General features: G+C 38.4%; 1 protein-coding gene across 1 annotated transcript in view; it reads right to left on the bottom strand.

The window, feature by feature from the left end:
* LOC136028471 (lipid droplet-regulating VLDL assembly factor AUP1-like) overlaps positions 1-13,229 on the bottom strand; it is a 45,347-nt gene that overhangs the window by 13,845 nt on the left and 18,273 nt on the right. Inside the window, exon 4 of the mRNA XM_065706314.1 lies at positions 7,679-7,857. Coding sequence (XP_065562386.1) covers positions 7,679-7,857 — 179 coding nt within the window. The remainder of the gene's footprint in view (positions 1-7,678; positions 7,858-13,229) is intronic.

Below are 13,229 nucleotides of genomic sequence, written 5' to 3'. Positions count from 1 at the left end.
AGCCCACTGGCGCCTGTTTTCTGATAAGAATTTGCAATTCGAGCAACCAAGCCGTGTTGCTAAGATTCGGAATAAATAATAGTACAAAAAAATTGGCCGAAAAACGTTCTGCTGACCATAATAGCATTTAATTTAAAACAATTATACATCAAATATAGAGGCTTCGTATCATACAATAATATGGTTTTATATATCTATTTCCACGTAAGTTTATATCAACACTAGCAGCAGAGCATGTCGGGCGACTGGTATAAAAAAAGTACAAAAACACAAATTCTGAAAAATCATTGCCTTATCCAATAACAATAGACTATCAACTACAAAAGATGGAGGAGTTGATAGTCTTTTCCCTTTTCCCCCAACCTAAAATCTGAAGTTTCCTGTCCTCCCCAACAAAGCTTTCATTGAAAATCTAAGCTCAATTCCCAGCCTTGAGAGAAACAGAACAAACTTACCAAATTCATCATAATTTTACCTTTCGTAGAACGAAACAAACAAAAACTTGATTGACAGAGAATAGCTTCAGATACTCGCTGTATAACGTCACACGATTCGTTCAAATCCGTGAGATTAGAGATATAGCCTAACCTAATTGTTAAATCAAAACACTTGTCTTTGAAAGATGAAACCAGAGAACATTCATTAGGATGTGTTTTTTTTTTAACTGACAATGATTAAAACTACCCAAAGTTGCAAAATTTTAGAATGTCTTTTTGTTACAAAAAAGAAGAAGATCTACCAAAGTAGTCAGCTATCCAATTGAAAAACAAAATGAAGACATGGTTTAAAAGACCAAGAGGGCTTCAACCGTAGAAGACCATGAATCATACAATCTTCCAATTTCTACGATTGAAAACTCCCCCCCCCCCATCCATCTAGACTTTGTTACTGATCAGCTATCAAAGTTAGCCTTTTTTGGCTAGCTGGTAAGAAAATCAAGAAACATTTCAAGATTTTCCTCCTAATATAATTTTGTTTGGATGGATCATCATTGTTGTCAGCCCAAGCTGAACTCTCCCAAAATTTTGATGTTATTACAGTCTTATTGTTGGTTTTACTTTTAGTTAGCTTGTTTTTTTTTGTATCGTAGACACATTCTAAGACCACACTGGTTATAAATGACGTATGACAAACAAGACTCTTTTCTTTGAAAAGAGGGAGTGGCACCCGCTTTAGCCGACCGAGTGCTAAGAATCTGTTCACACTATCACATAGCCTCTGAATAAAATTATATTAAAGATGTTTTATTCTGTAATGGTTACCCCGTTAATCTCATTGAGAATATCACCAATAGAAGACTGAAAAAGGTAAGTAAAAAAATTATTGAGCCTATCTACCTTTCTTTAGTGATTCTGGCAATTGAAAATAAAACCTTTACCAATTTTCCATGCATCACAAAAATCAGCAAGAAACTCGGAAAATTTTTTAATAAACATAATCTCTCTATTTCTTTCAAAAATGGATTTAAAGTCGAACGTTTTTCAATTCAGAAAAGGATCAAACTGACCCCATACTGCGCACCGTTGTTTACAGAGTCTCTTGTTTTTGTGGGAAATTTTACACTGGCAAGACCCACCAAAAGCTAGGGGAACGAAGAACTGAAAAATTTTATTCTACGCAAAATTGACCCTAAGCAATTCGGTAATATTCCCGAGAGTTCGACAAGCCATTACTTAGTTGGTTTGCTTGATAAGATTTTAAAGCATCTAGATGAACCGAAACGCTGGGTCAGCCTAATAGCGATAATATGAAAAAAACTTCGTTTTCTTAAAGAGTTAAAGAGGCTGCGTCCCAAAGTCGAACCTTAAAACGTACAGGAATTAGGAGAGGCAGTTGGGGGGCTGCCACCCCCAAAACCCCCCCACTTTTAAAGACTCTTTTGTACAGTTTTTTTTGTTGTGGGGGGCTGCCCTGCCGCCCCCCTGACCCCCCGCTCTTGGCTTCGGAAAGGCCCTCTTTTAATTAACAAAACAAAAAACCTGTACAAAAGAGTCTTTAAAAGCGGGGGGTTTTGGGGGCGGCAGCCCCCCAACTGCCTCTTCTAATTCCTGTACGTTTTAAGGTTCGACTTTGGGACGCAGCCTCTTTAACTCTTTAAGAAAACAAAGTTTTTTTCATATTATTTCTGTACGTTTTTCTACAGTCCATGGTGGAAGTAATTTAATAATTCCTGTACTCCTCGTACAGGAATTAGGACTGTCTCTCCTAAGTCCTGTACGTTTTAAGGTTCGACTTTGGGACGCAGCCTCTTTAACTCTTTAAGAAAACGAAGTTTTTTCATATTTTGTGAAAAAAAACGCCCGATAAGAGACTTGAACCCTTGACCTTAGGATTAAAAGTCCCACGCTCTACCGACTGAGCTAACCACCTGCATGTGTTTAAATATAACTTTTAAATACCTTTTAAAAATATCAAATTAACATGGGCTCTTAAGGAGAAATGAGTTAATTAAGTGGCTAATGCGTGGTTTCTGGAAAACAGGGAAGGAGTTATCGGATCGAGCTGAAATTTCGCAGATAAGCTCCTGGGCCGTAAGGGACCTTAATTTGTGAATTTCAGCCCGATCGGACAACGTTAAAGGGGGGTGGGTGGGTTGGGGGGTCGAAACTTTCGGGGGGTTAAGATTTTCCTACGAAACTTTCAAGGAAACTTACTCGGAGAATTCCGCACCGAATGAGTCTTCGTACACCCAGATCCGATGTCGGCTGTGACCTGTAGGCGTGGCAGAAAAAAAAGAACATGGAAATTAAGTGGCTATGCGTGGTTTCTGGAAAACAGGGAAGGAGTTATCGGATCGAGCTGAAATTTCGCGGATAAGCTCCTGAGCCCTAGGGGACCTTAACTTGTGAATTTCAGCCCGATCAGACAACGTTAAAGGGGGGCTGGGGTTGGTGGGTCGAAACTTTCGGCCAGATTTTCCCCATGAAGGAAAAGTCGGAGGGGGATGAAATTTGGCAGGTTTCTTAGTTGGAGCTCGGGCTACGAAATGCATCCCTCTGCGACCACTGGAACCGAAGATCGCTTAACATTGTCGTGGTTCGCCTCTTTATAGAGGCACGAGTGTGCCTCCTTGATTGACGTTAAAAAGCATATGATTTGATTCTCCATGTAACCCTTATCCGCAAGCTATTGACAAATTTTAATGTCGATACATATTTGGTAAGAATAATTACAAATTTTCTTTCAGGTAGAAGGAAAAAAACAGCGTATAAATCAGCCTATTCTGATCCCCAGCCAATCTACCGTGGAGTTCCTTAGGGGACAATTTTAGGTTCTCTACTTTTTTCGGTAATGGCAAACGAGTTAGCAATGATGAGTCGGATCGCTTTTAAGTTCGTTGATGATCTATCCGCACTGAAGCTAGGGGAAAAGAGTGTTTCAAGTAAGGTGGACGGAATAATGGCGAGTTTATCAAGCCGAGCTGAGGAGGGCAAAACGATCGTCAATCATAAAAAATCACTCGTATTAACCTTTTCTGTTCTGAGGGACAGTTCATCCCTTACTGTACAGAATGTTTCAGGCATCATGGACATTAAACTCTTGGGAATATATTTCACACATGACCTGAAGTGTAAAAAACAGACAAAGGAGATGATCAAACGGGCAAACCTGGGTATCCTTCCTTTAAAACTCCTTACTCGTCATGGTGTCCCAACCCCCCATCTATTACGTATTTTTCTTACCTATGTTAGACCGCTGGTAGAATTTGCTTTTCCTGTTTGGCATTATGGCCTAACTGTGGACCAGAAGAACCCACTGGAAAGGATCCAATACAGAGCTCTTCTGGTAGTGTCTAAATCTCCCAAAGTCCCTTATCGCTCCCTTTTAAAACAATTTTCACTTACAATACTTTCAACACGCCCTGATGAACTGTGTTTAAAATGTGGTGTCGGCATTCTGGAAAATCTGCGGCTTCGTGAAATCCTACCCCAGAGCACCTCACTTCGCGCCAAAGACCCGCGCGACATATATCTCAACCGGTACCAAAAATTCAGCCAGTACCAGCACAGCATATGCGGTAAGTAGTTTTGTTCCCTCGTTCATTAAGATTTTTAATTCTGCACCCACTCGTCACTAATTGTATATATTTACTTTTAGTTCATTATTCCTTTTGTTCGTTTGACTGTTTAGTTTGAATCGGTGATGTTTAATGTATAATTTTGTACGATGATTACTATGGCTGTGATTTTCATATATTTTATATGTTTAGTACTTTTTATGAAAAGAACTGCCGCTGATCGGCATGATCGTGTAAAACGTTCGAAAATGAAATCGTTTCATTATTATTATTTATTACAAACAAATTTACAATAATTTAATATTGAAAGATATTAATAACCTTTTCCCTCATCTTACAGAGAAAGCTTGCACGATCTATTTGGTGAATGGTCTTTCCTTTACTCTGACTTGTTTTTTTGTTTGGTTCGGTGTCTCATCAGCTCTGTTTGAATTTACTTCAGAAGGTTAGCTTTTCTTCTCTTTTTTTTTAGCACTGAAGACGGCTTGGCGGAGGTTCTTCCCGATATATTGTCCTTTTCGCTTCTTTTCTATGCACTAGCTGACATTACCCTCCTTTTCTCGGTTATTTAATTATATTGTTTTTTTCTTGTTTTTAAACAAGTTTTTTCTCTTTTTTATTGCAAGTTGAATTTTCTCTCTACTCTAGCTTTGCTGAGTATAGTTATAGTAAATAGCCGAGGTTCAATTAGTTTTTCTCTACAATTCATTGTGCTTCAGGGGACTGGTTGCTCTCCAATCATCTTTGACTCTTCAAAGGATATTAGAGCTGGTAATTTTAAACCAAATGAACCTTCTTGAAAGCTTTTACGACCACCCATTAACATATCACCCAGACCTGTACAATACTCTCGTAATTTTCCCACAGTACGTCGATTAGTACTTTCAGTACAGGGTGGTGAAAGATTGGGTCAGGGAGCCGTCACAAATTTTTAAGACTTTCAGATTTTAGACCTTAGATCCTCCCGTGCCTCCAGAGGCGCCCAAGGCATCAACGAGAAGCCGCCAGTCATCCCTCATGTGCGCCGCAGCAAGGACATCTTCTCACGCCGGTTGAAGGGAAGCATTTATGTTTCGCAGGTCCGTCTGATAGGTGCGCCGCAGTGTATTGCGCGGCCTGCCTCTTCTTCTTCCTTCTGGTTGCCTCTAGAACGTCGCTTTCGGGATCCGGGAATCGTCTATACGAAGTACATGCCCCAAGTACTTCCACCGATGTGTCCTAATGACATCTGTCACTATGGGTTGTTCCATCTCACCTTCTCATTAGAGATTTTTTGTGACCAATGGATGTTTAGTATTCTCCGGAGACATGTATTCTCGAAAGCTAGAATTCGCCTTTCTTGCGTGTTATTCAGATGCCAGGTTTCGGAAGCATATAACAGGACGGGGATAACGTTGCTATTGAATAGACGAAGCTTGAGTCGGAGGGAGAAATTCTGCGACCTCCATATCGGTTTCAGTCTGTTGAATGTACAGGAGGCCTGCCCAATGCGGCATGATGTATCTTTTTCGGTTGATCCCGTATTTAACACTGTGCTCCCAAGATATTTAAATTCTAGAACTTGCTCAATGTCCTGGTTATCGCATCTCAAGTGTAAAGGTGAATCGGTTACTGCCATACTTTTTGTTTTATCAGCGTTGATTCTTAGACCCATAAGTCGACCTCTATCACGTACATCTTCTAGAAATTCTTGTAGTCTTTTTTTACAGGACTCAATAAGCGTGATATCGTCGGCAAAGTCTAGACCATTAATTTGGTGTTCTACGTTTAATTGTATGCTTCTGGTGCCAGTGTTAAGGAGCAGATGGTCAATGGCTAGCGCAAACAGGAAAGGTGACAAGACACAGCCTTGTTTAACACCGGAAAGGACACGAAAGTATCTTGTCCTTCCTTCTGTTGTTTTAACACAGCATTCATATTCTTCGTATAGAGCCATTATGAGGGCTATTAACTTCTCAGGGATCCCATAAAAGGTTAGTAGTTTGAAGATCAAATCGGTACATGAACGTCCTGGTCTAAAAACATGTTACTCTTCTCTCAAGTACTTGTCAAGTGGACTCTGTATTCTTTGAAGGATCATTAGTGAAAGAAGTTTGCGAGGTATGGATGAGAGACTAATACCTCTCCAATTCCCAGGTATTGTCTTATCGCCTTTTTTGAAGAGTTTTATGAGTGTGCTGCGCCTCCAATCTGTTGGTACTTTTTGTGTCATCCAAATTTTTCGGAACAAGGACAGTCATATAGATATGCATGAACTGATTGATGCCGTCGTGATACAGTCTTCGCCTGGTGCATTGCCGTTTTTTAATTTCTTTGTGGCTGTTAGTAATTCGTCAAGAGTCGGGGGTTCTGTATTGATGTCAAGCTTGAGGAAAGCTATAGAGGGTACATCTAGAAGCTCATCAGGCGGTGGTCTATTCAAAAGCTTTTCAAAACGGTTGGCCCATGTTTCATCAATAGCCGATCGCTCGGTGATGAGAACGCCATCAAGATTTCTTACAGATTCATCTTGAATCGATTTCTTGCCTACTATTTCATTCGTTAGTTTATAAAAGGTCCTCTAGTCTCTTCTCTTCGCTGCATCTTCGGCTTGTATTATTTTTTGCTCAATGTAGTTTCTCTCGGATCTCATTTCATTGAGATCCGATTACCCGTTCGTAAGTTAAAAATACCTAATTTTTCAGAAATAACCCCCCCCAACTACCCCAAAGAGAGCGGATCCGTTCCGTTTATGTCAATCATGTATCTAGGACTTGTGTTTATTTTCCCCACTAAGTTTCATCCCGATCCCTCCACTCTAAGTGTTTTCCAAGTTTTAGGTTTCCCCCTCCCAACTCCCCCCCCTAATGTCACCAGATCCAGTCGGGATTTAAAATAAGAGCTCTAAGACACGATATCCTTCTAAAAATCAAATTTCATTGAGATCCGATCAACCGTTCGTAAGTTAAAAATACCTCATTTTTTCTAATTTTTCAGAATAACCCCCCCTAGCTACCCCAGAGAGAGCGGATCCGTTCCGATTATTTCAATAATGTATCTGGGACTTGTGCTTATTTTTCCCATCAAGTTTCATCCCGATCCCTCCACTCTAAGTGTTTTCCAAGATTTTAGGTTTCCCCCCTCCAACCCCCCAATGTCATCAGATCCGGTCGGGATTTAAAATAAGAGCTCTGAGACACAATATCATTCCTAACATCAAATTTCATTAAGATCCCATCACCCGCTCATAAGTTAAAAATACTTCATTTTTTCAAATTTTTCCGAATTAACCGGCCCCCCACCCCCCCCCCTAGATTGTCAAATCGGGAAAACGACTATTTCTAATTTAATCTGGTCTGGTCCCTGATACGCTTGCCAAATTTCATCGTCCTAGCTTACCTGGAAGTGCCTAAAGTAGCAAAACCGGGACCGACAGAATTTGCAATTGCTAAATGTCACTTGGTTAATACCAAGTGCCATAAAAAGAGCCCAAAACTAAAAAGCTACACGCAAAACAAATATGCAGTACATTAAAAGCGACAACCACAGTCTAATAAATGAAAGCAACTGGTCAAATAAAATAAATAAACTAAATATGGAACGATCTCCTGAAAGCTGTAAAGGAATAAAAAATAAACATAGATATTGCCTCCCCACTCAAAAAAAATTTAAGTAACTTACCTAAGCATCCCCTTCTTTCCATTAGTTGTTGCACATTCAGGGTATAAAACTAGAGACTTTTCAGAATTGTGCATTTTCCGTTTCAGTAGTGATACCATATCATCCTGGGAAATTTGACTTGGTACGCCAAAAAGCCCAAACAGTGAACAGACAACAGATGGAAAAGACGGTTTCGCTGGCTGTAAAATGAAATAAATATTCAGAAATAGATGTTTGTAGATAGAGAAACTTTGTTCGCCAACTACATTGAAACTAAGTATTGTCCTGCTTTCAAAACTTTTTATTTTTATTTTTAGAAATCTTTCATCAACACTTCTTAGACCTATGAAATAAGTTAAAGACATCAAAGCGAACAACAGTTTCAGCATTACTTTTCCGTATACTAATACCAATATGAAAAGTATCAAGTTTGATTAACAAACCGCAAAAAAAAACTAAAAAAAAGAATAAAATTAGCATTTAATCGAAGTCCGCAACCGAATGAAGTCCTTTTGCAATGTATTTTCATTTCAGACACTCTTCTTACCAACAAGCATAAGGTTCCCCAAGTTTTTTTTTATGGAAGTTAAGAGCCAAGCGGTAATTTAAAAAGATTTTTTTTGCAGATTACGAAAGATCTACAGAACTAGCTGAAACATGCCGACTCGTTGTAATCTCCAAAATCAACAGAATTCTGAAAACTGAGCTGAAAGACACAAATCGACGCAAAAAACAAAAACAAAAACGAAACAATTTCTTTAGGAGCAGACAATTCCGCAAAAAGCCATCAGAAAAAAAAATTTACTATCTTATAAGATTTTCAACAGTCTTTCAACCAGTCATGATATCGATAAGATTTACTACACAACTATCTCTAAAATACTAAAGAAAGCTCAGTTTTCATTTCTTATTTAGTCATTGTTCAATCAAGTCGAAGAATTTGGAACAAGTAAGTGAGTACATGTTGTTCTTACTATATATCCAAAAACAGACAGTTAATACGTCTCATCGCTAGCTCTTGATGTACTTTAAAAATGCGCAAAATCAACAAAGAAGCCGCGATTTAGTCTCTGATCACGAGTTTTTTGAGTTTTGATTTTGTAAACCCAGCTTCACTGTGTCTTATCCCCCAAAGCAGCGGGCTTCAGTGCTGTCCAGGTTGCAGCTAGGACATCCTCAACAGATAATGCCAGAGTAACAAATCTAACAGCTAAAAACCACGGTTTACAACAGAAGACCTTTATATCAAATGCCTTTTCTTTTAAAATATATGCTACAGCTTGAGCAGAAGTATCCTAATACAAACCTGTAACTGGACCCATCCTTACGCCATACTATCTGGCGGACATGAGCATTCAAAGCCAGATTTTCAATGAATTTCTTTAGCTTGAAGTAAGATGTCAAACTCTTACCTTAAATATTACTAATAACCGTTGGGTTCTCTAATTTTTCTGGTTTTAGTAAGATAGATAACTAGGAGGTAGACTTGAGTAAATATGTATAAGACAGATCAATTAGGCCTCCCCTTTTCTTGGTAAACTCGTTTATTTAGATAGTGAGTAAAATTAAATGATCTTGCTGTATTTGAGACATTTCCCCAATTTTTTATATTCTAGTACTGTACATGAAATCAGAAATATTCTCTTCTACTTTTAGTGCGTCTATCTCATAATCATTCCCTAAACCGGATCGACGCACTATCACTTCATATTCCCTACCGTGTTTACAAAATAGTTCGTTCAATTTGCAATGTACGAAATGCAGTGTAGTTTGAGTACAGTTTAAAACAGGCGCACATATGTGTTTTTGTAGAACAGAATATTTACAAGAAATCTAATACCCAAGTCAGTTATCACACGGAACAACTTCTCAGCAAAAATATTCCCCAGAAGGATACCTTATGTGAAAAAAAAGGCCAAGCTACCAAGAATGTGAATATCCAGATTGTATTTCAATCAACAATACCAAGAAAAAGATCATGATATTGGCCAAAACACGAAGCCAAATGTTTAAGAAAAAATAACAAAAACGGATCTTATCTCAGTGTTGATTAGAAAAACAAAAGAATAGCCGAAAAGGAAAAAATAAGCCAAGCTACCAAGAATATAAATATCCAGATAGTAACTCATTCAACAATACCAAGAAGAAGACCAAGATGTTGGCTAAACACGAAGCCAAACTTTTTTGAAAAAATAACAAAACGGATATTATCTCAGTGTTGCTGAGAAAAATGAATGGAGAGCCGTTTAAACAAGAAAAGAACCTAGAGGTAAAGAAATAAATGTTTTGGACTACAAACGCTAATTTTGATATGGGCCTTGTTGGATCAGCTATGGCTGAAATTTATTTTCAAAATAAAATGGGTGCGAATATTTTCATTCAAACGTCTAACACGATATTTTTTGTAGGTATTCCAGTCGAATGTACAATCGTAATAAAAACAGGCCCTCCATGAATATTTCCTGAGTGGAAATAAATCTCCTTCAATAAGCAGCAAAAAAGACATAACAATTGCTCTATATTTGTATGGTCAAAAAGTTTGGTACAAACAACACAAGCAAAAACGTTTTAGTGCACTATCGATCTTATGCATGGCCACATCAAAAATACAAACCGATGATTTCCGCGTGTCCACTATGCGGAGGAACGGGTTACATTCATGAAGAATATAAAGCTTAAGAACCACACTGCAGGAATAGTAAAACCTATGGACACTCTTTCCTGCAAAAGCAAATATGTCCTTCGTATCAGAAATGAGCTATTATAGTAAGATTGGCAGATCAAATACAGATCAATTACAGCAAGGATTTCCAAGTCAAAATTAGCTCAAAGTCTGACAACAACATCAGGTAACTCTATATTAAAGTCCTCTAAAAATAATGCGAGCCCACCGCTCAATAGAAATTTGAAAAGCAATAGAACTCCTCACCAGAAAGCGCAAATACACGGGGTTGCACTTCTAACACCGGCCCAACAAACACCACGAAAAGATATACAATTCTTTTAACACAGAGCAAAGATTGCCTCAGAATAAAGCGAGTTAGAAAAAAATTATAAAATATTTAACAGTTAGCCATCTGATTTAATCCTATGGAGAAACGCAATGAGTGAAGGCAATCATAAATAGGAAAGCTATCACTACAGTTCTTGGCCCTAGCAAATGGAGTTCCGTAACTGCGGATTTTCAGCTCCTGAAAAGTGCAATAGCTACCCCTGGCATCTCCAAAAAAAGCAGAACCAAAGAGACAAATGGAAAAGATACAGTTCAGATAAAGCAAAGAAAGTCAGCAAAGAGAAAAAAGCACTTCGCACCCAAATAACTCGAAAACAGCTAAGAGCAAACAGAAAGAGAAAGGGAAAAAGATTTTCTTTCTTTTGCATGCGAAAATGATTTGATAGATACGGGAAAATTTAGAAGAAAAAACTTTCAAGATCTTTCAAATGTAGTGCAATTTCTTTAAAGTCAAAAAAGCTTTTAGATTTAACAAATTGGCTGAGCAGAGGCGCCATTTGGGCCAAATGTTGGGGTGGGCATGAACTCCATCTTGCCCCCCCCCCCGAGTCACTTCCTGTCGCGTAAGAAAAAATGTTTTTCTTGGTTTTGGCAGCACATCGATCGAATATTCTAAGTAAAAACGCATTTTCAGCATCCGTGTATTGCTTAGAAATGTACTGTAACCGAATGTGGAACTCAGCGACACTGACCTGTAAGATTAATATAACATCGAAGATTACAATCAACGAAGTTAAGTGATTAAACTGAAAGTGGAAAATTCAACCAGACTACAGGCTGGCCTTCCTCAGCGAGAAACTTTCTTATTTAAGTAAACAATACGTCGGTGAAAGTAATCTTCATTAACATGCTGAGGGTTTTAACCAAAATTTCGGTTTTCCTTCAGCAGAAATCTTTCAGATCAAATATATTTACAAAAAGGAAAAACCTAACAAGAGAAAAAAAAATATTACAACACTCAAGGTAACAAGGGGAATCGCCGAGGTTTCATCTTTGCAAAATCGTCAACAAGCTGGTCGTAGTCCAATTTTTTACTAAATCCTTTTCTGAAAACATCGAAAGGAGGTGACTGAGACGATCGTCTCCTGTTGTAGACCGCAGGTAGTTTTTCACTATTTCTAGGCTAGAAAACAAACGCTCATTGCTCGCTGTTGTCACAGGGAGTGTGGCAGCAATACGAAGTACTTTAATTACTTCTGAGTAAGCCACTGGTAATGCCTGAAGATGGTCGACAATGTCAAGGAAGTTTTCCGGCCTTTTCTCATCATCCAGCAAGAAACGCTTAGCAATACGAGCTTGAGATTCGAGAAGAATGTCGTCGATATCCAGCTCGCCGTAAAGAGCAGAGAAACGCTTGAGCAACTCTGTGTCCATAAACTTGGTCGAGGTTGGACCCAAGGCTTCGAGTGTGCTCAGCACTGACAAGTTATCTGTGAACCTTCTGTCAAATTTGGCTAGTAGACGGTCGAAAGTCTCGGAGTACTCTCGCTTCATTTCATCTGCCAAGGTAGTAGTCCGATTTCCAGATTGGACGAAGTTCTTTCCTAGCGTCAAAGTTGTCCCAAATTGTTTCAGATGCTTGGTGATCTTTTGAGTTCTAATGCTAATGGCTATTAATATTTTTATATTTACCTAACTAAAAAGCTAATAGGCTTAATGATGTAAAGTCTTCTACTTCTCTCTGTGCTCTCGTCTTTAGAGTCTTATAGTAGCGTTAGCCTTCAATCTGAGGTTCGACCGGTAGAGGATGTCAAGCGTCTCTAACTTTCATAAGGTTTATGTGTCGAGCATAAAAATGATTATTTGCACATATGATACAGCAAATATACATAAAACGAGGAAAGAAACAGAATAAGAACTGACTCGAGTAATCTAAAACGGTGGCTTATATTCACTAAAACAAGGAAATAAACATCGAAACATTTGACAGGAACTGACCTATTTTAATCTGTCAACTTAGAGGAATTACTGCAAAAATTCAGAATTTATAATATTAATATAATCACCTAGGAAATGGGCATTTGACAGAACTTGAGACTTTTATTATGAATCTAACCTACTTTCAAAGTTTACAATGATTAATAGCAAATAGCATAATTACCCCAAGGGTCGTCATGTAATTACACTCTTTGGTTAAAGGCATGCAGTAATTTCAAATCAATTGAACAGAATGGATTATGTTGGACACAATGGATAATTATGGCCGGCAAAGGGCCCTTTGTGGTAGAAGCTTGGGCCACCCCTGACCCCCCTCCCCCTAATGGCGCCTCTGTGGCTGAGCAAAAATAATACCGACATTGTGTGCCTAAAAGAAATAAATCTACATGAGCTGTAAAAGAAAATCATCCCTAGAAATAAAATATTCTGAAAAGATAGTTCTTTCAACCTTAAAAGTCAAGGTGTCACTATACTCGTAATAAATAATTTATTTCACTCTGCAGTGCCCATTAAACCTTACAATCCCAATGTAGATGGCGTAGGTGTCATTCTTCACCTAAAAATGGTGACTACCTTAAAATATGTCCATTTTATAATCCTAACGGGAAAAACCCAATTTCG

Source organism: Artemia franciscana, chromosome 1, assembly GCF_032884065.1.
Source record: "Artemia franciscana chromosome 1, ASM3288406v1, whole genome shotgun sequence".
Classification (NCBI taxonomy): Eukaryota; Metazoa; Arthropoda; class Branchiopoda; order Anostraca; family Artemiidae; genus Artemia; species Artemia franciscana.
The sequence above is the reverse complement of the archived record's forward strand: the minus strand, read 5'-3'. Positions and strand labels throughout refer to the sequence as shown.